Source organism: Astatotilapia calliptera, chromosome 3 (genome assembly GCF_964374335.1).
Source record: "Astatotilapia calliptera chromosome 3, fAstCal68.1, whole genome shotgun sequence".
Taxonomy (NCBI): domain Eukaryota; kingdom Metazoa; phylum Chordata; class Actinopteri; order Cichliformes; family Cichlidae; genus Astatotilapia; species Astatotilapia calliptera.
In genome coordinates this window covers 40758822-40786127 of record NC_137424.1, presented here as the reverse complement: position 1 = coordinate 40786127, position 27306 = coordinate 40758822, and the positions used below count along the sequence as shown (strand labels likewise).

At 40.4% G+C, this 27306-nt stretch overlaps 2 protein-coding genes and 2 long non-coding RNA genes across 4 annotated transcripts; all 4 read left to right on the top strand.

Moving 5' to 3' along the window:
* Positions 1 to 7251: 7251 nt before the first annotated feature.
* Positions 7252 to 9547, top strand: LOC113018767 (uncharacterized). The gene is made up of 4 exons (XR_013906053.1): positions 7252 to 7782; positions 8102 to 8229; positions 8557 to 8702; positions 9338 to 9547. It is a non-coding gene; the product is annotated as an uncharacterized LOC113018767 (long non-coding RNA).
* A 3515-nt stretch (positions 9548 to 13062) lies between these two features.
* Positions 13063 to 15359, top strand: LOC113018769 (uncharacterized). The gene is made up of 4 exons (XR_013906054.1): positions 13063 to 13593; positions 13913 to 14040; positions 14368 to 14513; positions 15150 to 15359. It is a non-coding gene; the product is annotated as an uncharacterized LOC113018769 (long non-coding RNA).
* Positions 15360 to 17520: 2161 nt separating this feature from the next.
* LOC113013170 (cornifelin-like) lies at positions 17521 to 24305 on the top strand. Its single transcript, XM_026153864.2, has 4 exons — positions 17521 to 17708; positions 18028 to 18155; positions 18483 to 18628; positions 24096 to 24305. The coding sequence occupies exons 1-4, from the start codon at positions 17536 to 17538 to the stop codon at positions 24189 to 24191; spliced, it is 543 nt and encodes a 180-aa protein (XP_026009649.2). The 5' UTR covers positions 17521 to 17535; the 3' UTR covers positions 24192 to 24305.
* A 2035-nt stretch (positions 24306 to 26340) lies between these two features.
* Positions 26341 to 27083, top strand: LOC145425382 (uncharacterized). The gene is made up of 3 exons (XM_080298384.1): positions 26341 to 26558; positions 26639 to 26756; positions 26887 to 27083. The coding sequence occupies exons 1-3, from the start codon at positions 26457 to 26459 to the stop codon at positions 26976 to 26978; spliced, it is 312 nt and encodes a 103-aa protein (XP_080154510.1). The 5' UTR covers positions 26341 to 26456; the 3' UTR covers positions 26979 to 27083.
* The last annotated feature ends 223 nt before the right edge of the window (positions 27084 to 27306 follow it).

Here is a 27306-nt window from a genome sequence, read left to right as displayed (position 1 = left end):
AAGATACAAGATTTTTCATTTGATGTGATCACATTCATGAGACATTAGAAAACTTCTTGTAAAATCTACTAGCGTTAACATTCATAATGCCACACACATAAATGCTGTGGTGGAGGTGTTTCTGCAGGTAGACAAGCAAAAGAAGAAATGCTGCCCTGCTTCCTTGGTACTCTCACAGAGGAGCATTAAAGGACAATTTGACTGACTGGAAACTGGAACAAAAGCATGCAGTCAAAATATGAAGAAATAGCCACTGAAACTTTCATAATGTACAATGAGCCATGCAAAACATGATGTAGACATGAGAAGAGGAAGATGGGCAACAAACAGACAAACTGACAGCACGGAGAAGGAGAAGTGCTAAACAATGAACTCTCCATGTCTTTATAAAACAGATTGAAATAGTAAAAATCTATGTTGTTTGCATTGTGATTTAAAACATAGTTATTATATATGAAACGTGGACATTTTATATATAATAACTCTGTACGTGTTTCTCGTCAAAGGTTGCTGTGGCTTTTGGTGTTTCCCCTGCATGCAGTGTGATGCAGCCAGTAAACATGGATGGTGCTGCGCACTGCCACTGCTGGATGTTTGTGGTGTGGTGTCCTGCTTACTCCGTGGGTCCATCAGAGAGCGCCACAACATTGTTGTAAGACTGCTTTCAGATGGAGGACACTGTTACAAACTACATTTAAAAGATAGATGAGGTCACTGGAGGAGGTGCAGTTTTAAGACTTCCTAAAAGTCCTGGAGGTTTCTGCTTGGAGTAATAAGTTATGATATTTTCAGAATATAGTAAAAGTCCTGAGATCGGTCTTTATTATTGAATGTGTGTATTTCAGATGTGGTTCTAAAATGAACTTCATTGCATAAAATGTGGGAAGGAACCTGCACATGTGGCTGCAACTCTCAGATATTTGGTTACCAGCTCCACACAGCATTTTTAAAGGACATGTTACTCTCAGTGCTGACGCCAGCCTGTTGTAACAGTTAGCTGTAGCAGGTTCCTGCCAGCATCAAAAAGCTGATAGTTAGTGAATATAGTGGAGCTTTTAGCAGATAAGGAGAAAGAGACTGCCGTCATTCATTTACGTCTTTATTGTTAGTAAAAACAGATGAATGTTGAATGTTGTGATGTGAAATTTACTGTCTGGAAATCACAGGAAAACCTCCTCTGCATGTTTCTGTTACTATTCATGTTGGTTTGAGTTCAGAATAATCAGTGCCGTACCTACACAGTGGCAACCACGACAGCACAATAATATTTGTTTTTATATAGCACCAAATCACAACAGCAGTGGCCTGAAAGTGCTTTATATTGTAAGGTGAGGAAGCTGAAATACTGCAGAGACCCCGTAACTCCTGCTGCTTCATCCTCTCTTTCTGCTTCTTCTCCTCCATCCTGCAGGGCTCGTTCTGTGATGACTGCTGTAAAGTGTGCTGGTGTTACCCGTGCGTTTGGTGCCAGATGCATCGTGAGCTGAAGATCAGGCAGTAATAGCAGCCCGCCACCTCGACTGCTGCCAGCACGTCTGTGGATGCAAACATTTCGGCTGTGTGTTGAGGGCCTATGTCACTGCTGAAGAAAAATGCTTTAAATTTGTTGTCATATTAATGTGTCGAATCCTATTTGACTTTTTCAGGCCAATAAAATCCTTTAATTTTATACAACATCATGTGTGAGATTAATTGTCCTAGTGTTCAGATATAAACTAGTCGTATTCACTAATATATGCAGATGAAGTAATTGTTTGTAATAGTGGAACCTGTCGGGCTGAAACTGTGTTTTTCTGTTGTGCTTAATTCATTATAACATTGCATCATATAATGCTGCTGTATTAGAGCATTACTACTTCATTTAGATTTATTTGACCTAAAACATTTGAAAGAAAATCCACTGCTTCTGTAACGGTACTTTATCACCTTATATTATTTTTCCCTTAGAAAATTTGTTAGAAAAATAAAAGTGCGCCATGCAAAATAAATAAAAATATCTAGCAATGAAACCAAGAGTACCCGAAATCATAAACATTTGAGTTCTTTGTCTAGTAAATCTTTGAGATTGGGTTCTTCTTATTCTGATGTGCCTAAAGCTTTGCAGCATATCGTTGCTTCCAGTTGCCTGAGGCCTCTCTTCTTGCTACACTGATGTAAGCAAACGGTGGACCAGTACACTGACACTGTAGATGTAGTCCCATTCGATACCTGATCTTTGTTTACTCTTGCTTCCTGGGTGAAAATGTGTAGCGAAGAATCGCTGCAATAGTACTTATCGGCCACTACATGCCCCCTTAATGCCTCTACATCACAGAACTCATGGCTAAACAACAAATCTGAGATTCATATTTTTTGACCAGATCATGCATGTACACAACAACGAAGCCTTGACTGCCTTAGTAAAGGTAAACACTGAAAGGTAAACACTCTTATTTTTGCCTACCTTATTTAATTACTAAATACTACAAACTGTTCTATTCACTTCATTTACACAAAGTTGTGTCCAAGGCGAAAATATGAAGAGTTCAAGAAGTTATTGGGTATCCAGATTTTTACAGACCCAAAATGGGACCTAAAATTCCCAAACTGTAAAACAATGCTTAACCTTTCACATGAGGCATACTGAGCGTCAGCTGAACAATATGAAACTGAGGCTACAATTTGATATTCTGGTGTGACGAGTCTCGATTTCTGCCAAAACATTCAGATGTTAGGTTCAGAGTTTGCTGTAAACATTATGAAAATATGGATCCATGCTCCATTGTATCAACAGTTCAGGCTGGTGATGGTGTGAAGATGCTGGTGATATTTTTTTTGGCACACTTTGGGTCCCTTAGTACTAACTAGCATGCTAGTAGTTAGGACTAGCATCATTTAAACACCAGAGCCTAACTGACCATTGTTATGAGATGTCAGAGGCTAACCTCCACTGAGGAAGTGTCGATAGAAATATAACACAGAATTCAACAACAAGTATAACTGTATTTGAATTTGCTGAAGCTAATCTTTGTAGGAGCAAAGATATATTTTATTTGATGTAACAAACATACATATTTTGTTCGATGTAGTGAATAAGCAGAAAAGTACAAAATGTGTTGATTCTGAATACTGAAGTGTCATCTGAGTTCTGAGTTAGGCAACCGGATGAGCCATGGGGCATCTGCAGGGTTAGGGGGGTTACTGCATTTATAAGTAAATATTAGGAGGTATTTCAGGGTTTAAAGCATGTGATTTCTTGGCCAGCATCATCTGCCTGATTCCAAGTACAAATTTCGCAAGTCATGCCATGTACGCAGTTTGCAGATTTCTTGCTTCCTCATTTTCATGTTGCCGATGTGCATGTTACACAGATGTTACAACAGACAGTTTCTCATCATATTGTGTATTAGAAACATTCAGGTTACTATAGACAAGTTTATTGAGCTTTTACCCTCTTTGATAATTATTCCTTACATTTTTGTGGTATTTTCTTGTTATGAATTCTGAACAAGTTACACAGATAAAAACCACTAATAAGAATAAACTATAGCACAGAGCTATAGCAGAGTAAAGCTGTAAAGCTGAACCATCAAACACAGTGATGGAAAACATTGACAGCACAGGACAACGCAAAACAACCAGACACATTAGAACATTAGAACAACACACTGGAAGCAAGGCGAGAATTTAACTGGTAGAAAAAGCAAGTTCAAACAGATATGTTTTAAGCCGTGATTTAAAAGATTGAATAGAATCAGACGCCCGGATGCCAATCGGGAGACTGTTCCACAGCTCAGGTGCAGCTAGAGCAAACGCTCGATCACCTCTAGACTTCAAGCGAGATCTGGGCTGAACCAACAATGACTGTGAGGAAGATCTTAAGGCCCTCGTAGGAAGATATGAATTTAAGAGTTCCTTAAGATAACTTGGCCCTGTGTTATTAGTAATTTTAAAAGTAAACAACAGAATTTTAAATTGAATACGAAATTTCACAGGCAACCAGTGCAGATCAGCAAGGACGGGAGTGATGTGAGCAAACTTCCTAGTTTTAGTTAGAATGCGTGCAGCGGCATTCTGGACTGTCTGTAATCTATGTAAAAGGGTAGAGTGGAGACCATAATAAAGTGAATTACAGTAATCTAGTCGTGACGTAACAAAGGCATGGATAAGCTTTACCCTCTTTGATAATTATTCCTTACATTTTTGTGGTATTTTGTTGTTATGAATTCTGAACAAGTTAGTACATTTCAAACAGGCATTTGGGATCAAACATTTTTTAGAGATTCAGAACAGTTCCCTTTTTGAGGATTGGTTTCTCTTTTTTTTGTTTTTCTCAGCATCTTAAGATCCTCTTTTCCAAAACTCAAACTCAAAAGAAACATAAATAATAAAACAGAATACAATTTTAGATTTTTTGTAGAGCAAGTCCAAGTGGAACTGATATGGAGGATCGGCAGGCAGACTAACAATTCCAAGGAAATGATCTACTGGTGCACAATTCCCATCCCTAGACAGGACTATTTATACACATCCAGTACCTCACTACAACACCTGCCTTACTTCACATAAAAAACTTCTAAAGTATGTAAGCAGATACAAGTGACCATAATATTTTTTACTGCAGTAATGCATTGCTCCTTTTATTATTGTTTTGGTGACGGTTCACAGAGAGGCAAAAACAAAATGGTCTTCTCTGATAAATGAACCATTCATGATGCCATGGTAGAAGCAGCAGACAGAGAGGTCTTCACTGACACATGTGCTTTCATCGCAGTTAACCTTTAATGATATGATTTACGTTCGTTTTGATTCGCTCAAAACTAGACGAAAACTTTTTTTTTTGTTTGGGAGTTCTCCCTCTACATTTTTACATCTCTCTTGATCTCTAAAGGCCTGACCGGAGGACAGGAGACAGTTGCCATGGTGAAGTGGGAAGAGTGGTCTTCTTATTACAGAGAGAAGTTTGTGCCATAAAGGGCGAAAGATAAACCAAGTGCAGTTCTATTATAATGCATAATAGAACTGTTTACTGCCTGGGTGTTGTGCTCTTTGTTTGTTTAGGTTTGCTAAATGAAGTAAGAGACACGGTGCTGTTAGTAACTCTCACCTTTAACTGTCTAATAAATTTTAAGAAACGTGTACTTTGAGTTTATGTTGTCTTCTCTCATAAAGAACCTGACAATACTTCAGATTCTGTTATCTTCTGCCAAGACATCAGCTGCCTTGTCCTTCCATACCTGAGAATAGAAGCTAACCGTTGTGTTGAGCTTCTTCTTTAATCACTTACATGTAAAATCTACAAATGTGATGACTTGGTCCTCACGTTTCACTAGCTTTACACCAGATGTGTGCGCTGTGTGTACTCATTCCTGGAGCTGTCAGTAAAAATCGAACATGGTGACCTATTCTGAGTTTACACTTACACGGTTACACCGTGCAACAGATTGCAACTACCTGAGATTTCGTTAGTTTTATTGAGTTTTGGTCTCACCTTCTAATTCATTGTGATACCCGTGCAACCCATGCAGGACATACACTAGTTATGTACTTTACTGTCTGGGCAAAAAACATAAAAAAACAGCTTTGACAGCACGACACTGCCTGTGAAATCAACTAAAGACCCAAGCTAGCTCGTTAGCAGCTAAAAATGGCATCTTGTTAATTTAATTAAACTGACAACAACTGTCTTGTTTCTTCAGACTTTAATCATCTTCAATAAATATCCTTACAAATGTGACACTGTTTAAGGGGAACTAACAGCAATATTTATAACAGCAAGATTTATTCCCAGGAAACATTTTTACGGCAAAGAAATAATCAACCAAACACAAATTTCCTCATCTTCATGTAAATATCCAGCAGCTCCATTTAAAAAAGCAGACATCCCTCCAGCCATAACAGTAAATAAGTGAAATAAATTGTGGTAAAAATACAGATAAAAATACATTTGAGCTAAGTCATCTTGTTTCCTTTCCCAGAAGAATTTGACTCATGAAATGTCAAGAGAAAAACCTGAGGTAGTGACCAGTTTATAAAATACTACATCATCTCTTGGACATTTACATTTTTTGGTTGATGGTGTAGTATTCAGTCCATAAGAATGCATTAATATGCAGGGTTGGTTCTTCTCCAATCTACATGTTACTATTATTATGATTATTATTATTAGCAGTCGTATTACACGTTGAAGTATCATCGGTGCACTTACTAAGCCTCAGGTTGCCCTAGGTGTGTCCATCAGAGTATGTGTCATGGTCCTGCGACCATGACTCAGTGACTTTATGTTTATGTACTTTTTGTTATTACTTTCATTATTATTCATGGCTGTTTTGGGATGGTTTGTGTTTGGGATTTTAGACACTGGGTTCTGGGTTTGTGCTCCCTCTGTTGGTCCCTGGTGTTAGTGTTCCCCTGTCTCGTCAGGTTAATCAGGTCCAGCTGTTTCCCCCATCTGTGTGTGATTTCCCAGTGTCTCTTTGTGTATTTATAGCATGTGATTTCCTCTGCTCCTCGTCGCGTCGTCTGTGTTCCTACCTGGTGTAATCCTCTGCGTGTTCTCCCTGCTGTTCTCCCTTCATGTTCAGGTTTGCCCCTCCTCTGTGTAGTTTATCCCAGTTTAGTTTCGTCCTTAGTTCTGTTTTCCATCTCCACTTTGTGTTTGTTATTAACAATAAATCACCCTCACATCTGAATAAGTGCTGCATTTTGGGTCCTCCTTCCACTTTCCACACGGCCGCTGCCCCGGACCGTGACAGTATGAGTGTGAATGTGGGACAAGGTGCAATGGAACAGTAAAAAGCAGTGTTTGGATGTGTTTATGTAGTAAAGAAACACTAAGTACTCAGAGTAGAAAAGCAATATATAGGTACCAGTCCATTTGGCTTTCAAATGTCAGTGTAAGTACTCTTAGACCTGCTGGTGACCAAATGTTTGGCTAAAGTACAGACTTTCTGCACTTAAGTACAAATAATACTGTTAAAAAATACTCCAGTAAAACTTGAACAACTGATTCAACTTCTTTACTCAAGTAAAAGTAAAAAAGTACAAGCTCTGAAATGTACTCAGAGTAAGAAAGTAAAAAGTATCCCTTTGGAGGAAGTTTCCATTTTGTGTGCAGAGCTAAGTGAACCTTGTGCTTTATTGCAACCGCCCCCCAAAAAAAACACACAAAAAAACACAGTCCCACTTTTAACCCAGACTTTGGCACAGTCATCTCTTGTTATGCAACATCCTCGGGTCATTTATAAAAAAGCCTGTCATATGTTTCTGTTTAGGCTCAAATTAGTTCGATGTTTGGAGGCTCACAGTGACAGAACTGCGTTAAAGCAAAAGTAACTTTTTTACAAAATGTAAGGTGTAGAAAGTACAGATATATGTAGTAAAAAGTAATCACTAAAAAAACACTACTCAAGTACAGTACAGATACCTGGAGTACAGTAATAAAGTATTTGTACTTCCCACCTCTGGTGTCAAGTGTGTTTGGATTGACAGCAGAAGTACTGATGGATTCATAGAATAAGTCTTGTTGCTGCTCATCGGTTAAGCAGTGTGTTTTCCTTTCCCAGCACTGAAGCAGGGGCTCAGTGAATTCCTAAACATTCGTCATAGCAGTTACTGTGCATCATTACAGTGATTGGTGTGGACTTCCCATCAGGCTCAGCCCTCCGCGGCTCTTGAGTAATCCGTGTGTGTGCGTACTCTCGGCACCTCCCCTTCCTGTTATTGGTCTGTGCTTAAATGCTGGTGTTTCCAAACTTTTTCTCTTGTTTTGAAAGCTCAGAGAACCAGAGAAGACAAAAGAAGGTAAGAAAGACATTTTACACTGATGAACAGCTTAAGAGAATCAGAAATCTTTGTAAAATCATGAATGTAATATGTGGTAACATTTTTCTGAGGAAGTCAGAGATAATAAATCTGTGCTTAAAACCGGTGCCAGCTCTTTTGTCTGGGCCGTACATAAATCATTTGTACAGCTGGCCAAAGGTATTTGTTGTCATTTATATGAACCAGGAATCATCCTGTTATAACATGGATCAAAACCAGTCTTTCACCTTTTTCATGTTGAATTTCTCTAACCAGATAACCACTACAGCATTTCAATCTGTGTGTGTGTTTCCTTCAGCATGGTGTTTCCTACAGGCACGGCTGTCCACAAGCAGCCCACCCAGGTGGTGACAGTCATCAGGACCATTGAAAACTCTGGCCAATGGAGCACCGACCTCTGTGATTGCTGCTCTGATATGGAGAGCTGTAAGTAAACCCAGGAAACCCTACAAACAGCAGTGATTTCTGCATGAACGATCTCCTCAGACTTTGTTTGCAACAAGCTAACCGAGTGTTTGAAGTCAGTAAAAAATCAAGAATGAATGAACTATCTGAGACTACATGATAGCAATGATCATTTAGCAGCATTATGGAGTTTTTCATTATTTTACATTTTTCACCAGAAAACCAAGTTTTCGCAATTGGAGTGGAAATGTCGCAATACGTTGTGAGATGTGATGATTCATGTGCTGAGGTGTCTGCTGAGGTGTCTGTCTGTCTGTAAAATAACTCTGTACCTGTTTCTCCCCAAAGGTTGCTGTGGCCTTTGCTGTTTCCCCTGCATGCAGTGTGATGCAGCCAATAAACATGGATGGTGCTGTGCAATGCCACTCCTGGACGTTTGTGGTGTGGTGTCCTGCTTACTCCGTGGATCCATCAGAGAGCGCCACAACATTGAAGTAAGGCTGGATTAGAGATGGAGGACACTGTTACAAACTACACTTAAAAGATAGATGAGGTCACTAGAGGAAGTGCACTTTTATAACTTCTGCACTGGCTTCACTTTTAAGCCCTGGAGGTTTCTGCGAGTTGAATGTGTGTCTTTGTGATGTGGTTCTAAAATTAACTGACGTAAAATCTAAATTTTATGAGATTCATATAAAATGCACACAAATTGTGCTTTGTGCAGATCCTTCTCACTCACCGTCACCTCTTCAATAGCTCTCAGATGTCTCTGTGTCCTCATTATTTGTTTATAAGTAACCACATCATGTAGTGCCACCATAAAAGTGACCTGGATAAAACTTGTGGTATTTTACAATCCGTGGAAATTATAAAGGAGTAGCTTGAGTTGAGAAAGAGGAACTGTAAAGTTCTTCAAATCTGAAATCTCTTGCCCTCATCGTGGGAAAAAAGTTGAGGTTGCTTGTTTTGACAAACTCTCAGATATTTGGTTACCCAGCTCTACACAGGGACACAGCTGCCAGATGAGGGGATGACAACACCCCACTAAACTTTTATGTCTGAGGGGTAACAACAGTAACTCCTGCTGCTTCATCCTCTGTCTATCTGCTTCTTCTTCTCCATCCTGCAGGGCTCGTTCACTGATGACTGCTGTAAAGTGTGCTTTTGTTACCCGTGTGTTTGGGGCCAGATGCATCGTGAGCTGAAGATCAGGGAAAACAAGTAGCCCGCCACCTCGACTGTGATCAGCACGCAAGTCGTCTGTGGATACGATGCAAACATTTTGGCTGTGTAATGAGAGGCTATGACTTTTTCAGGCAAATAAAATCCTTTAATTTTATACATCATCTGTGAGATTAATTGTCCTCTTCTGCAAAACAGAGTTTAACCATTTTTCAGATATAAACTAGTCATATTCACTAATTGTGAACTTTGATAGGATAGTGAGAAAGACATTAGCTTTTCTGAGTTGGTCAGACATCTGGGCTATATTCTCAGCAGCATATTAAACATATCAGGTCCCCATAAGGAGAATCATGTGCTAACCGCTGTCTAAATGACTCGGGTAAAGTTTGTAGCATGCATGCTTGTTGTTTTTGTCTGCTTCCACTTGTCTTTGCACTAGGATGATGTCGGCGTAAATGTGCAGTCATATTCTTTGTGTTCCCACTAGTGCTGTCAGCGTTAATCTCGTTAAAATGACGTTAACGCCACAACACGGCAAATCTCCGTTTGCGAGCTACTGCGGATCGCCCCGTGCGTGGGGCTGGACGGCGTCAACACGTTAACAAGCTAACTGCGCTAACGCACTAGTTCCTACCAATTGAGCATTGCTTGGCACATCCGACATACTGTTTTACTTTTGTCCATGACGCACTTACCTTCAGGGTCATGCTTCACATGAAAACCAAGATAGTTCCAAAGGCCAGATCTGAATGAGGATGGGGGAGGTTCAATTTCGGGTAGCGTTGAGGCAGTTGCCATGTTGCAACGAGCTTAGCTTCTGTCTTGCTAGCCTGTGCTGCGCTCAGTGGATCTGCACTCGACAGTGCAGCCTATAGTCGAACGCAGATTCACTGAGTGCATAAGACAGACAGCATCGTCAGAAGAAAAGTTGATAAAATAAATAAAAAATTTTGTATTGTTTGATACATATGCGTACCGAACCAAAAGCACTGTATCGAACGGTTCAATATCGATACGAGTATTGTTGCACTATGTAGGGGTGCAACAATACTCGTACTTGGACGTACACAACAATAAAGCCTTGACTGTCTTTATAAGGGTAAACACTCTCATTTTTTGCCTTCCTCTTTTTGTCTGGTGAGTTGTTCAGACAAAATCAACCAACAAATGGTCAGAATTATAGATAATTGATAAAACAGGAATTAAATACCCCCCCCCCCCCCAAAAAAAAACAAACAAAAAAAACAAAAACACAAAACTAAATAAAAATGTTTGAAGTTTAGTCTTCCTACTGTTCTATGCATTTGTAATAGTTGTGTCCAAGAGGTAAGTAAGAAAAGTTTAAGAAGTTCTTGGGAATATTGTCTCCAGATTTTTACAGACCCAAAATGGGACCTAAAATTCCCAAACTGTAAAATAATGCTTAACCTTTCACATGAGGCATACTGAGTGTCAGCTAAGCAATGGAAACTGAGGCTACAATTTGATATTCTGGTGTGACGAGTCTCGATTTCTGCAAAAACATTCAGATGTTAGGTTCAGAGTTTGCTGTAAACATGAAAATATAGAACAGTTCAGGCTGGTGATGGCGCAATGATGCTGGTGATATTTTTTAGGCACACTTTGGGTCCCTTAGTACTGACTAGCATGCTAGTATTTAGGACTAGCATCATTTAAACACCAGAGCCTAACTGACCATTGTTATGAGCATTGTTATCACCTCCACTGACTAAGTGACTAAGTGATGATAGAAATATAACACAGAGTTCAACAACAAGTATAGCTGTATGTGAATTTGCTGAAGCTAATCTTTTTAGGAGCAAAGATATATTTCATTCGATGTAACAAATATACATATTTTGTTTGATGTAGTGAATAAGCAGAAAAGTTTCAAATTAAAATGTGTTGATTCTGAATACTGAAGTGTCATCTGAGTTGCTGAGTTAGGCAACCGGATGTGTGAGCCATAGGGCATCTGCTCAAGAGAAGGACAGAGAGATGGTAAAATCACGGAAAAATATATATAGTTGTGGTCGGATGTTTGTATCCACTCATCATTGGTCATTGGTCAAGGCCAAAATCACTCATTGGTGATTTTGGTCTTTTAATTATTTCATCCACTGTTCTTTTGCCAGCATAGAATAATTGCACAGCACACATCTTTGATGACTTTAAAAACTAAAAGTTGTGTGCATAAATTTTAATTTATAGTTTGCAGATTTCTTGCTTCCTCATTTTCATGTTGCCGATGTGCATGTTACACAGATGTTACAACAGACAGTTTCTCATCATATTGTGTATTAGAAACATTCAGGTTACTATAGACAAGTTTATTGAGCTTTTACCCTCTTTGATAATTATTTGTTACACTTTTGTGGTATTTTCTTGTTATCAATTCTGAACAAGTTAGTACATTTCAAACAGGCATTTGGGATCAAACATTTTTTAGAGATTCAGAACAGTTCCCTTTTTGAGGATTGGTTTCTCTTTTTTTGTTTTTCTCAGCGTCTTAAGATCCTCTTTTCCAAAACTCAAACTCAAAAGAAACATAAATAATAAAACAGAATACAATTTTTGATTTTTTGTAGAGCAAGTCCAAGTGGAACTGATAAGGAGGATCGATAGGCAGGCAGACTAACAATTCCAAGGAAATGATCTACTGGTGCGCAATTCCCATCCCTAGACAGGACTATTTATACACATCCAGTACGACTGATCACCTGTTGCAAAAATGGTAGAGTTTATACTTACACGGTTACACCGTGCAACAGATTGCAACTACCTGAGATTTCGTTAGTTTTATTGAGTTTTGGTCTCACCTTCTAATTCATTGTGATACCCGTGCAACCCATGCAGGACATACACTAGTTATGTACTTTACTGTCTGGGCCAAAAACATAAAAAACCAGCTTTGACAGCACGACACTGCCTGTGAAATCAACTAAAGACCCAAGCTAGCTCGTTAGCAGCTAAAAATGGCATCTTGTTAATTTAATTAAACTGACAACAACTGTCTTGTTTCTTCAGACTTTAATCATCTTCAATAAATATCCTTACAAATGTGACACTGTTTAAGGGGAACTAACAGCAATATTTATAACAGCAAGATTTATTCCCAGGAAGCATTTTTACGGCAAAGAAATAATCAACCAAACACAAATTTCCTCATCTTCATGTAAATATCCAGCAGCTCCATTTAAAAAAGCAGACATCCCTCCAGCCATAACAGTAAATAAGTGAAATAAATTGTGGTAAAAATACAGATAAAAATACATTTGAGCTAAGTCATCTTGTTTCCTTTCCCAGAAGAATTTGACTCATGAAATGTCAAGAGAAAAACCTGAGGTAGTGACCAGTTTATAAAATACTACATCATCTCTTGGACATTTACATTTTTTGGTTGATGGTGTAGTATTCAGTCCATAAGAATGCATTAATATGCAGGGTTGGTTCTTCTCCAATCTACATGTTACTATTATTATGATTATTATTATTAGCAGTCGTATTACATGTTGAAGTATCATCGGTGCACTTACTAAGCCTCCGCCCCCCAAAAAACACACACAAAAAAACACAGTCCCACTTTTAACCCAGACTTTGGCACAGTCATCTCTTGTTATGCAACATCCTCGGGTCATTTATAAAAAAGCCTGTCATATGTTTCTGTTTAGGCTCAAATTAGTTCGATGTTTGGAGGCTCACAGTGACAGAACTGCGTTAAAGCAAAAGTAACTTTTTTACAAAATGTAAGGTGTAGAAAGTACAGATATATGTAGTAAAAGGTAATCACTAAAAAAACACTACTCAAGTACAGTACAGATACCTGGAGCACAGTAATAAAGTATTTGTACTTCCCACCTCTGGTGTCAAGTGTGTTTGGATTGACAGCAGAAGTACTGATGGATTCATAGAATAAGTCTTGTTGCTGCTCATCGGTTAAGCAGTGTGTTTTCCTTTCCCAGCACTGAAGCAGGGGCTCAGTGAATTCCTAAACATTCGTCATAGCAGTTACTGTGCATCATTACAGTGATTGGTGTGGACTTCCCATCAGGCTCAGCCCTCCGCGGCTCTTGAGTAATCCGTGTGTGTGCGTACTCTCGGCACCTCCCCTTCCTGTTATTGGTCTGTGCTTAAATGCTGGTGTTTCCAAACTTTTTCTCTTGTTTTGAAAGCTCAGAGAACCAGAGAAGACAAAAGAAGGTAAGAAAGACATTTTACACTGATGAACAGCTTAAGAGAATCAGAAATCTTTGTAAAATCATGAATGTAATATGTGGTAACATTTTTCTGAGGAAGTCAGAGATAATAAATCTGTGCTTAAAACCGGTGCCAGCTCTTTTGTCTGGGCCGTACATAAATCATTTGTACAGCTGGCCAAAGGTATTTGTTGTCATTTATATGAACCAGGAATCATCCTGTTATAACATGGATCAAAACCAGTCTTTCACCTTTTTCATGTTGAATTTCTCTAACCAGATAACCACTACAGCATTTCAATCTGTGTCTGTGTTTCCTTCAGCATGGTGATTCCTACAGGCACGGCTGTCCACAAGCAGCCCACCCAGGTGGTGACAGTCGTCAGGACCGTTGAAAACTCTGGCCAATGGAGCACCGACCTCTGTGATTGCTGCTCTGATATGGAGAGCTGTAAGTAAACCCAGGAAACCCTACAAACAGCAGTGATTTCTGCATGAGCGATCTCCTCAGACTTTGTTTGCAATAAGCTAACCGAGTGTTTGAAGTCAGTAAAAAATCAAGAATGAATGAACTATCTGAGACTACATGATAGCAATGATCATTTAGTAGCATTATGGAGTTTTTCATTATTTTACATTTTTCACCAGAAAACCAAGTTTTCGTAATTGGAGTGGAAATGTCGCAATACGTTGTGAGATGTGATGATTCATGTGCTGAGGTGTCTGCTGAGGTGTCTGTCTGTCTGTAAAATAACTCTGTACCTGTTTCTCCCCAAAGGTTGCTGTGGCCTTTGCTGTTTCCCCTGCATGCAGTGTGATGCAGCCAATAAACATGGATGGTGCTGTGCAATGCCACTCCTGGACGTTTGTGGTGTGGTGTCCTGCTTACTCCGTGGATCCATCAGAGAGCGCCACAACATTGAAGTAAGGCTGGATTAGAGATGGAGGACACTGTTACAAACTACACTTAAAAGATAGATGAGGTCACTAGAGGAAGTGCACTTTTATAACTTCTGCACTGGCTTCACTTTTAAGCCCTGGAGGTTTCTGCGAGTTGAATGTGTGTCTTTGTGATGTGGTTGTAAAATGAACTGACGTAAAATCTAAATTTTATGAGATTCATATAAAATGCACACAAATTGTGCTTTGTGCAGATCCTTCTCACTCACCGTCACCTCTTCAATAGCTCCCAGATGTCTCTGTGTCCTCATTATTTGTTTATAAGTAACCACATCATGCAGTGCCATCATAAAAGTGACCTGGATAAAACTTGTGGTATTTTGCAAACCGTAGAGTTTATAATGGAGAAGCTTGAGTTGAGAAAGAGGAAGAGTAAAGTTCTTCAAATCTGAAATCTCTTGCCCTCATCGTGGGGAAAAAAGTTGAGGTTGCTTGTTTTGACAAACTCTCAGATATTTGGTTACCCAGCTCTACACAGGGACACAGCTGCCAGATGAGGGGATGACAACACCCCACTAAACTTTTATGTCTGAGGGGTAACAACAGTAACTCCTGCTGCTTCATCCTCTGTCTATCTGCTTCTTCTTCTCCATCCTGCAGGGCTCGTTCACTGATGACTGCTGTAAAGTGTGCTTTTGTTACCCGTGTGTTTGGGGCCAGATGCATCGTGAGCTGAAGATCAGGGAAAACAAGTAGCCCGCCACCTCGACTGTGATCAGCACGCAAGTTGTCTGTGGATACGATGCAAACATTTTGGCTGTGTGATGAGAGGCTATGACTTTTTCAGGCAAATAAAATCCTTTAATTTTATACATCATGTGTGAGATTAATTGTCCTCTTCTGCAAAACAGAGTTTAACCATTGTTCAGATATAAACTAGTCATATTCACTAATTGTGAACTTAGATAGGATAGTGAGAAAGACATTGTGAGATCACACTGTCCACTCACATAACTTTTCACAGTATTATAATATATGCAAATGAAATAATTGTGTATGATGGTGGAACCTGGCAGGGTGACGCTGATCCTTAACAACAAGGAAACAGACCACAGACACATAGACGTCTGAATGTCAGTAAGTGCATCTCTCACCAACATGAACATTGATCATAATGAAAAAGACCAGCATGGTACAGCCTGAAGAAAGCCAGACACCATGTGGCGCTTTTACAAATGACAGCTGCAGATGTGTGCAAAGAACTCTACGTGTGGGGAACAATAATGTGACTCAAAGCATCTGTTATGTGTATCTGCTGTCCAAGTAGGTTAAACAACATTAGCCAACATCAGAGTTAATAAGCTCATTTTAGCTCTGTGAGGCACTGGTCTGCTGCCATGTCGTTTCTAGACAAAAAGCTGACGTACTTTATTGTCATAGTTGATAAAGTTTCTTCATCAAGCTTTAACATTTACAGAACAGCTCAAGATCCAGATGAGAGCAAGTCAAATGGACATGTTATGGCCCGTCTAGGCGCGGCCAGACCACAACATAAAGGGTGATCCATCCCCGTCCAACCCCAAGCAGCACGTCACACACTTAATATTTTGTGACAGTGATTTATTTACAACAAGGTGCAGTTAAACAAAGGAAGGGAGCATCATAACTTCAGGGTGAACCCAAGGCCAAAACAACAAACAAAAGTAACCTATCTCAGGAATAAACGCAACTTAGGGGAGACCGGGGATAGTTCTAACGTGGGTCAGTTGTAACACTTCCAATTTCTCCAATCAGGGCTAAGTTTCAAATGATGTGACTCATCCTGTGCATGCCCAATTCAGTTCTGCTATCACATGTGAAAAATCAGCACATTTCGTCAAACACAGACAATTTAACACGAAAAAAAGTAATTTGTATGCCAAAAAGTAAGTTTTTCTACTTTATTTCAATGTTTAATAGCATTATCTGCTTTGCAGTTAAACTCATCAAACTTAAATTATGTTATTTGTATGTCTATGGGGATATATTCTGTGTAGGTCTTTAGTGCTAATGCTTTAGCCGTTGGCTGTAATGTTAGCTAGTTCATGGCTATAGGAGTCTGGGTCAGTTGTAACAGCAACAGTCTGGGTTAGTTGTAACAATAACGCAGATGTTACAACTTGCCACACTATTACTTTAACTTATATTAAACAAGTTGGGGCAACGACATCAGCAGAGAGAGGTTCACTGGTCACCTTTGTATATGCGGTTAATGCCATTGGCAACACAATTCCTCCACTGTTTGTGTTCCCACACATACATTATGCAGACCACTGTGTCAGAGATGGACCAGTAGGAAATACTGGTAGTGGAAATAAATCAGGATGGGTGCAAGAAACAGATTTCCTCATCTTTCTGAAGCACTTTGCAAACCACACCAAGGTAAGCCATGATAAAAAGTAATGGAATTGCGATGTTGGTGAACAACTACATTTTTTCAGCTTCATTGTTATGTTTAAAATTGGTGCAAGAGTTGTAGGTTATAATGCCCACTGAGCCAATGAGGCCAAACTCAAGGAAGACCAACCAAAATTAATGAAATATTCAGCTGCAGAAAATTCCATAATTTGTCTTTTTTGGGGGGTTGGAATATGTTCAAAAGCTAGATTTCTGCATTCTGTCACACACACACACACACACACACACACACACACACACACACACACACACACACACACACACACACACACACACACACACACACACACACACAGCTACATTAATGGCTCTAAGTGCATTCATGTGTTGAATAAACAAAGATTACATGTTAATATTTTGTTAGTACCCTTATTTCATTGTGTTACATTTCACCCCAGGATATGTTACAACTAACCCAGACTATGGGGTTAATTGTAACATTTCACTCTTTGTGTTTGAGACCATACCATGCAATGGGTAATTGTGCTGCAGAGAAAATAGCTGCACTATTTAATAGCCGAGACATGTAAATACTTTGCATTACATTTTGAAACCACTACCTTAAAAGAGCTCCAATTTACAGACAGAAATGTCAAATGGACTTCCCATCAGGCTCAGCCCTCCGCGGCTCTTGAGTAATCCATGTGTGTGTGCGTATCTCGCCACCTCCCCTTCCTGTTATTGGTCTGTGCTTAAATGCTGGTGCTTCCAAACGTTTTCTCTTGTTTTGAAAGCTCAGAGAACCAGTGAAGACAAAAGAAGGTAAGAAAAACATTTTACACTGATGAACAGCTTAAGAGAATCAGAAATCTTTGTAAAATCATGAATGTAATATGTGGTAACATGTTTCTGAGGAAGTCAGAGATAATAAATCTGTGCATAAAAACGGTGTCAGCTCTTTTGTCTGGGCCGTACATAAATCATTTGTACAGCTGGCCAAAGGTATTTGTTGTCATTTATATGAACCAGGAATCATCCTGTTATAACATGTATCAAAACCAGTCTTTCACCTTTTTCATGTTGAATTTCTCTAACCAGATAACCACTACAGCATTTCAATCTGTGTCTGTGTTTCCTTCAGCATGGTGATTCCTACAGGCACGGCTGTCCACAAGCAGCCCACCCAGGTGGTGACAGTCGTCAGGACCGTTGAAAACTCTGGCCAATGGAGCACCGACCTCTGTGATTGCTGCTCTGATATGGAGAGCTGTAAGTAAACCCAGGAAACCCTACAAACAGCAGTGATTTCTGCATGAGCGATCTCCTCAGACTTTGTTTGCAATAAGCTAACCGAGTGTTTGAAGTCAGTAAAAAATCAAGAATGAATGAACTATCTGAGACTACATGATAGCAATGATCATTTAGTAGCATTATGGAGTTTTTCATTATTTTACATTTTTCACCAGAAAACCAAGTTTTCGTAATTGGAGTGGAAATGTCGCAATACGTTGTGAGATGTGATGATTCATGTGCTGAGGTGTCTGCTGAGGTGTCTGTCTGTCTGTAAAATAACTCTGTACCTGTTTCTCCCCAAAGGTTGCTGTGGCCTTTGCTGTTTCCCCTGCATGCAGTGTGATGCAGCCAATAAAGATGGATGGTGCTGTGCAGTGCCACTCCTGGACGTTTGTGGTGTGGTGTCCTGCTTACTCCATCAGTCCATCAGAGAGCGCCACAACATTGAAGTAAGGCTGGATTAGAGATGGAGGACACTGTTACAAACTACACTTAAAAGATAGATGCGGTCACTAGAGGAAGTGCACTTTTATAACTTCTGCACTGGCTTCATTTTTAAGCCCTGGAGGTTTCTGCTAGGAGAATAGAGTTGAATGTGTGTCTTTGTGATGTGGTTGTAAAATGAACTGACGTAAAATCTAAATGTAAATTTTATGAGATTCATATAAAATGCACACAAATTGTGCTTTGTGCAGATCCTTCTCACTCACCGTCACCTCTTCAATAGCTCCCAGATGTCTCTGTGTCCTCATTATTTGTTTATAAGTAACCACATCATGTAGTGCCATCATAAACGTGACCTGGATAAAACTTGTGGTATTTTGCAATCCGTGGAAGTTATAAAGGAGTAGCTTGAGTTGAGAAAGAGGAAGAGTAAAGTTCTTCAAATCTGAAATCTCTTGCCCTCACTGTGTGCCAAGAGATTTACAGGGAGTGCAGAATTATAAGGGAAATGAGTATTTTGTCCACATCATCCTCTTCATGCATGTTGTCTTACTCCAAGCTGTATAGGCTCGAAAGCCTACTACCAATTAAGCATATTAGGTGATGTGCTTCTCTGTAATGAGAAGGGGTGTGGTCTAATGACATCAACACCCTATATCAGGTGTGCATAATTATTAGGCAACGTCCTTTGCTTTGGCAAAATGGGTCAAAAGAAGGACTTGACAGGCTCAGAAAAGTCAAAAATAGTGAGATATCTTGCAGAGGGATGCAGCAGTCTCAAAATTGCAAAGCTTCTGAAGCGTGATCATCGAACAATCAAGCGTTTCATTCAAAATAGTCAACAGGGTCGCAGGAAGCGTGTGGAAAAACCAAGGCGCAAAATAACTGCCCATGAACTGAGAAAAGTCAAGCGTGCAGCTGCCAAGATGCCACTTGCCACCAGTTTGGCCATATTTCAGAGCTGCAACATCACTGGAGTGCCCAAAAGCACAAGGTGTGCAATACTCAGAGACATGGCCAAGGTAAGAAAGGCTGAAAGACGACCACCACTGAACAAGACACACAAGCTGAAACGTCAAGACTGGGCCAAGAAATATCTCGAGACTGGTTTTTCTAAGGTTTTATGGACTGATGAAATGAGAGTGAGTCTTGATGGGCCAGATGGATGGGCCCGTGGCTGGATTGGTAAAGGGCAGAGAGCTCCAGTCCGACTCAGACGCCAGCAAGGTGGAGGTGGAGTACTGGTTTGGGCTGGTATCATCAAAGATGAGCTTGTGAGGCCTTTTCGGGTTGAGGATGGAGTCAAGCTCAACTCCCAGTCCTACTGCCAGTTTCTGGAAGACACCTTCTTCAAGCAGTGGTACAGGAAGAAGTCTGCATCCTTCAAGAAAAACATGATTTTCATGCAGGACAATGCTCCATCACACGCGTCCAAGTACTCCACAGCGTGGCTGGCAAGAAAGGGTATAAAAGAAGAAAAACTAATGACATGGCCTCCTTGTTCACCTGATCTGAACCCCATTGAGAACCTGTGGTCCATCATCAAATGTGAGATTTACAAGGAGGGAAAACAGTACACCTCTCTGAACAGTGTCTGGGAGGCTGTGGTTGCTGCTGCACGCAATGTTGATGGTGAACAGATCAAAACACTGACAGAATCCATGGATGGCAGGCTTTTGAGTGTCCTTGCAAAGACAGGTGGCTATATTGGTCGCTGATTTGTTTTTGTTTTGTTTTTGAATGTCAGAAATGTATATTTGTGAATGTGGAGATGTTATATTGGTTTCACTGGTAAAAATAAATAATTGAAATGGGTATATATTTGTTTTTTGTTAAGTTGCCTAATAATTATGCACAGTAATAGTCACCTGCACACACAGATATCCCCCTAAAATAGCTAAAACTAAAAACAAACTAAAAACTACTTCCAAAAACATTCAGCTTTGATATTAATGAGTTTTTTGGTTTCATTGAGAACATGGTTGTTGTTCAATAATAAAATTATCCCTCAAAAATACAACTTGCCTAATAATTCTGCACTCCCTGTATTCTAAATGACACTTCTTCAGCTGAGAGTCTAAGAGGAGAAAACACACAAACAGACGCTGCAGTTTTAACTTGCAAGGGCATTTCGCAGAGCGCCCACATCAGAGTGGGGGCCCTGTGAAATGCGCCCTCTGTTCTTGCAATTGTCTTTATTTATACACAAGAAAAATGAATACATTTGTTCAGTGACGTGAGCATGTGCGTATGTGATTGTGTGTGTGTGTGTGTGTGCGCGAGGTCAGAACTGCTTGTTTGACTTCTTACTGTCGCTGTGGGAAGATTCAGATACAAATATCAGAACATGTTTCATAAAGAACAATCAGTTCTAAGCAGCGAAAAGGTCATCATGCAGTATTCTATCACATGTAAACTTATATCATTAAAAGCTCATACTGACTACTAAGTACAATTTTCCCTTAACATTCCCTCCTGTTGTCAGTATAACCTTTAAGTGAGATATCAGTATGTAACATCTTGTTGTACATTGTCTGGTATGTAAGTGCAGCAGGCGTTGTTGAAGAGGACGCAAAGTCCCCCTTTCTCTGCTAGTATCATGTCCAAAGCTACTCGATGTTGCATCACTGCGATCTGTAATGCATTGATTTCCTGATTCTGCTGATCGTTGATCTTGCACGAAGCATTCAAGAAGAGTCCAAAGCGGTAGTCCAGAGTCTCGATCCTCAGCATGTTTTTTTCCGGTTCCCACCCAGGGGAACAATGTGTGGAGTACTTTCTGTCCGGTAGTCCACAGTTTGAATTCCTCGGTTACGTTGCTTCCCCATATTGGGTCATGTGGTTGAAGTTTGGGGAACGTAGATCTTCTATTCCGGCGTGCTGTAGAAGTGGTGTTTACTGCGGTCATCCTGAAAGTGTGGTCTGACAGGAATATAGGAGCACATGTTCCTGTCCAGCCTGGGGACAGTATGAAATATGGCCGTTGTCCACATAGCCAGGCCATTCCTTGCACCCAGTACATGCTGTTAGAAGGTCCACTCATATTCACAGGAGCGCCCTCTCCGTGGCCTGCAGTTTGGACACAGTTTGTCGTGTTTCCAACGGGTGTGTTACCTTTCTCTTTTTGATAACACATGGAGTGGTTCCTCCCTGGGAGTTGGTCCAGAAACACTGGGAAGTGGATGGATGTATTCCGGTTTGTCACGTTGAAATCGATCCAGAAGAGTTGATCACATGTTCCATTACTAAGTCCAACAGCGTGCGGGATTGTGTCGTTGGTGATGATTCGGCTGTGTTGGAATCCAATGCCAGCGAAGCTGGCTGCACACTTTGCTTGAGTGTTGTTCATATATTCACCATATAGTGTGGGGTGTGTTGATGTGCTGGGCATATGAGAACAGACATAACAGTCTGTATTTGCCGATTCCGCCTTGGTTCTGTCTTAGATATAACGGTACCAGGCATTGTTCATCCAAGGGTGTATGTGGTCTTGCGTCATGTCTCTTAGGTGGGAGTTGTCGTGCGTCCTGTCTGCCTCGTGGTTCAGCTGTTGTTGGCGTCAGCTGGGGTCCTGTAAGGGTGAGCGTCGTAGTCAAGGTAACCAAGAGGGTCCACCTTCCCATGGTTGCACACAGGTCCGTCACACCTCACACTTGGTTGCCCTAGAGTTGATCAGAGGCTGGAGGTTGAAGTGCGAGCTTACCCTACGGGGGCCCAATCAGCACTCCCCCCTCACGACTGAAGCAACCAAGTGTGGGCTAATGTGCTGTCTTGGGGGTGCCGGGGTTTCCTGGGACCTCAACCTTTTTGCAGTGGCTCTGATGTATCCAGGAGGGTCTCTCCGCAATTTTGCAGGCAGTTGGAGTGGTCAAAAGCACTTGGTATGGACCCTCCCACTGCGGCGAGCTCCAGTTTTTCCTTTGGAGTACTCGGACAAGGATCCAATCACCTGGCTTCAATCTGCGAGAAATAGGTGAAAAAGAGTCTTGCGGCAGTTTATTGTTCAAAACGACTTCTCTGTTTGTCAACAATTGAGTCATCCAATCTGCCAGAGTGGTTTCACAGATTGATTTATCTATTGGCTCGCTAATAACTGGCAATGGAAAAGGTCGCCCATGTATAATTTCAAATGGGGACAGTTTGTTATTTCCTTGTGTCATTCTCATCCACATTTTGACTAGGCCTACACATTCTGGCCAAGGTCTGCTAGTTTCTTCCATTGTTTTTCTGAGCCTTTGTTTTATAGTGCCATTTGTTCTCTCCACTAATCCTGCACTCTGTGGATGGTAGGTACAACGGTGTTTTAAACTGAAACCTAGTGCTTCAGATACTTTGCTGATCACGTCATTTACAAAATGGGTTCCATTATCTGATCTCATCAGAGTAGGAATTCCATATGTTGGAATGAAATGGTTGCATGGACACTTTGCAACTGAGATTGCGTCTGCTTTTTTAACTGGGTAGATTTCTGGCCATTTTGAGAAAACATCTATGATTACTAGAGCGTATTTTGAGCCCTCATTCAATTCAATGAAGTCCATGTGAATTGTATGAAATGGGTGAGGTGGTGTAGGAAAATGTCCTCTTTTTGGCCTTAAGTTACCTTGGGTATTGTGTTTTTGGCAGGTCATACATGTCCTCACATATTCTTTTGCTGAAGTTTCAAAATTTATAGTGTAAAGTTGTCGGGATTCCTCAGATTATCCTTCCTGATGAGCCATGGCTCAAAACTATGGCTCACTAGAGCGGCTGTTTTGTGTAACAATTTGGGAAGAATGGGTTTTCCTGTTATCTTCATTATGTCATCAGTGTCTAGTACTGCTCCGTGTATTAGCCATTGTTTTTGTTCTTTTGGTGGTGCTGCTTTTTGTTCATCCTGCAGTACAGACAGTGGAATAGTGTGAATTTCATGAGTTGTTAGTAAGACTGTGGTTGCTATAGCTGCTGCTTTTGCAGTTTTGTCAGCAAAATTGTTTCCCTTTGTAATTTCAGAGTCATCCTTCTGATGTGCTGCACATTTGCAAATTGCTAAATGTCACATCACATGAGGAGTTTCCTTCCATGTAAACAGATGTGTGCCATGATAAAACCTTCCTCCACACACTAGAAATAAGAAACTAATTTCAACCCTTGTTACATCTTATTCGCTTATTTTATAATCCATTCATTTTTCCAAATCTAGTATCAATTAACTAGTTTGCATATCAGCTTATAATGCGCTAAGTTGACAGGTCAACAGAAATGCACGTTCAAAATATTATCACAAAAAAGAATTTCCTTCATACAAAAAAAAGTTGAGGTTGCTTGTTTTGACAAACTCTCAGATATTTGGTTACCCAGCTCTACACAGGGACACAGCTGCCAGATGAGGGGATGACAACACCCCACTAAACTTTTATGTCTGAGGGGTAACAACAGTAACTCCTGCTGCTTCATCCTCTGTCTATCTGCTTCTTCTTCTCCATCCTGCAGGGCTCGTTCACTGATGACTGCTGTAAAGTGTGCTTTTGTTACCCGTGTGTTTGGGGCCAGATGCATCGTGAGCTGAAGATCAGGGAAAACAAGTAGCCCGCCACCTCGACTGTGATCAGCACGCAAGTTGTCTGTGGATACGATGCAAACATTTTGGCTGTGTGATGAGAGGCTATGACTTTTTCAGGCAAATAAAATCCTTTAATTTTATACATCATGTGTGAGATTAATTGTCCTCTTCTGCAAAACAGAGTTTAACCATTGTTCAGATATAAACTAGTCATCTTCACTAATTGTGAACTTAGATAGGATAGTGAGAAAGACATTGTGAGATCACACTGTCCACTCACATAACTTTTCACAGTATTATAATATATGCAAATGAAATAATTGTGTATGGTGGTGGAACCTGGCAGGGTGACGCTGATCCTTAACAACATGTCGTTTCTAGACAAAAAGCTGACGTACTTTATTGTCATAGTTGATAAAGTTTCTTCATCAAGCTTTAACATTTACAGAACAGCTCAAGATCCAGATGAGAGCAAGTCAAATGGACATTATTTGTCAAAGGCCAGCAGCAGCAGCCATATTCAAATTGATAATTGTCATGAACTTTTTGGGTTGTAAATTCTGTTTCACTTTTACTTAGACTGAGAGACGAGGACATTAACATTAACACATCAACATGTGTTTCTTGTCCAGGTGTGTGGAGTGGCAGAAGGATTTTTATGTCTACACTGAATAATGCTTCTTTAATTGCTTGATAGTTTAGTGGATTGTAACAAGCTCAGCTCCTCAACTCTGTGCGGTGCTGTAAATAATGGATGAAGGTTTATTTGTCTTTTAATGGTGCCTATTAATGTCTGGACAAGAACAGATTATGTGCAGAACAGCACATTACTGTAGCAGAGAAGCTCCAGAGCTACCCAAGCCAGTGTTCAGTGCTATTATGTCACTGTTTTAACACTCCCAGCTTCAACAATCCACTTAAAAGCTTCTTATTAACAGTTAAATAATTCACAGTGATCACAGTGGCCACACAGATGTTCATATCCCATAATCGTACACAGTGCTGTGCTCTACAACCCACCTGATGCTCATCTCTCAGTGCATTTATCCACTGCCTCTGAGAGAGAGTGCCCTTGTTCTTCCACAGAGTAATAGATAAAAACATTGTGGTTATTATGGCAAGTGGAGTCACACACAACATAAACACAGCTACACCTCCATGTGGTTAAGAGACTGAAACAATGTTAAGCATGTTTCTCCTTTTATCTGCTTTCTTACAAATAGTTCAGCTAACTTAGGAAAGTTCTGATCAACGTGAGCGAGCCTCTGCATCAGGCGGGATAATTACTGGGTCCACCTTAAAACCGGTGTATTTTACTCTAATCGCACTACAAAGGTTGCTTTTCAAAGTAACACTGCAATAACTACACCTTTAAATTCAGGTTTATGAAGGTGAAAAAGTTTGTTTGTAACAAGAATGCAATAATGTTCATTTTTGGCGCAATGTATGCATGACATTATGATTGGGTGATGACATCCTCTAAAGGTTTTACCCTAGAATCACGTCAGTTCACCATTAAATAAATGAAACAGAATTTACATGTAAATTGATGCGATTGCCTTGCAATATATTTAAAACAGGCTTTGTGGTAACAGTAGTCTGTGTAATTCAGTTCAATTTTATTTATATGGGCCAATTCACAACAGCAGTTGTCTCAAGGAGCTTCATATTGTAAGGCAGACCCTACAATAATACATACAGAGAAAATATCAACAATTATATGACTCCCTATGAGCAAGCACTTTGGTGAAGTAAGATGGAAAAACTCCCTTTTAACAGGAAAAAACCTCCAGCACAGCCAGGCTCAGGGAGGGGCGGGGCCATCTGCTGCGACAGGTTGGGTGAGGGGAGGAATACATGTCACGGCTTGCGGGATGAGTCGTGTAGAATTTAATGAGGACCCAAGATGCTGGCAGCTGAGATGCAGGGGAGTTTTATTGAGAAGGTGGAGATACAAACAGAAACGGCGAAGGCGTGGAGGAAGCTAAGCAAAACCTAAACTGGAAAAAACTAACAAAACAAACCTGAAACTAGTGATGTGATGTTCTGTATCGAGGCTTCGAAGCTTGTGTCGAGTAATGAGGGGGCGTTTCCACGATGCGCGTATCGAGGCTTGCTTCATTTATGGGAGGAAGCCTCGCTGCCCGGCTGTACCACGTGACTGGTTCAGGAAGCGGTTCGAACTTTGCCGCGAGATATGACAGCGATATAAACCCTCAGACTTCATTCAAAATGTGGGTGTTTGATGGAGAGTTGCGGTTAGTGAGAGTTTGGAGACCGTTTGGAGGTTTATGAGAGTGAGGAGAGAAAGTCAGGAGAGAATGGAGCCAGCTAAGAAGAGGAGGATGTCCTCCCCTGTGTGGGAACATTTTGATCTTATTCCTCCCAACAAGGTATGTAAATTTCTACAGAAGATGTATTTTCATAATACTGCAATACAATTTATGTTAAGCTGTCGTTACTTTTGTACAAGGTGAAGTGTTTGCTCTGTGCCAGGGAGCTGGGATATAACAACAACACCTCATCCATGCTTAGGCACTACAGAGCTTTGCATGAGAATAAGGGGGACACCGATTGTGGAGCAAGACCAGGTGAGCCATCAAATGCCATGATAATATAGCATGCAGTAATGTTACTAAATGATATAACAATATTATACAATGTAATAAGTTACGTGTGTGATATTTATATTTGTGCTTTGTCTTTATTGTCTTTCCTCAGGAGAACAATCTCAAATAGATGAAGACCTGGTCAGCATGGTGATCGAGGACTCCCAGCCATTTAGCATTGTGGAGGACAAAGGATTCAAATGATTTGTTAAATCATTAAATCCTAGCTATGTTCTCCCCACTAAAAAGGTCATAAAAGCAGTGAAAATTTAGTTTTTACAGAATAAAATGTGAACAGGCAGGACTGAGGCTCAAAGCCTCAGTGTGTAGCTGTCCATACCTCAACGTTACAAAAGCACAACTACTGTCCACACCCCAACCACACCTCACCTCACAGTAAATGATCATTTCCATTTTAAGCATTTCCAAATAATCATTTTCCATACTGCCAGTATAAATATACACAGTATACTGCATCACTACAATATACATGTTTTACACACTCCTTTTGTTGTTGACATTTACAGGCTGT

Bases quoted from the DNA above. Each gene is read 5' to 3' on its own strand.
- LOC113013170 (XM_026153864.2), top strand. From the start codon at position 17,536: ATGTCAAATGGACTTCCCATCAGGCTCAGCCCTCCGCGGCTCTTGAGT. The intron at 17,709-18,027 runs GTAAGAAAAACA...TGTTTCCTTCAG, and splicing joins ACCAGTGAAGACAAAAGAAG to CATGGTGATTCCTACAGGCA. The intron at 18,156-18,482 runs GTAAGTAAACCC...TTCTCCCCAAAG, and splicing joins CTGCTCTGATATGGAGAGCT to GTTGCTGTGGCCTTTGCTGT.
- LOC145425382 (XM_080298384.1), top strand. From the start codon at position 26,457: ATGAGAGTGAGGAGAGAAAGTCAGGAGAGAATGGAGCCAGCTAAGAAG. The intron at 26,559-26,638 runs GTATGTAAATTT...CTTTTGTACAAG, and splicing joins ATCTTATTCCTCCCAACAAG to GTGAAGTGTTTGCTCTGTGC. The intron at 26,757-26,886 runs GTGAGCCATCAA...GTCTTTCCTCAG, and splicing joins CGATTGTGGAGCAAGACCAG to GAGAACAATCTCAAATAGAT.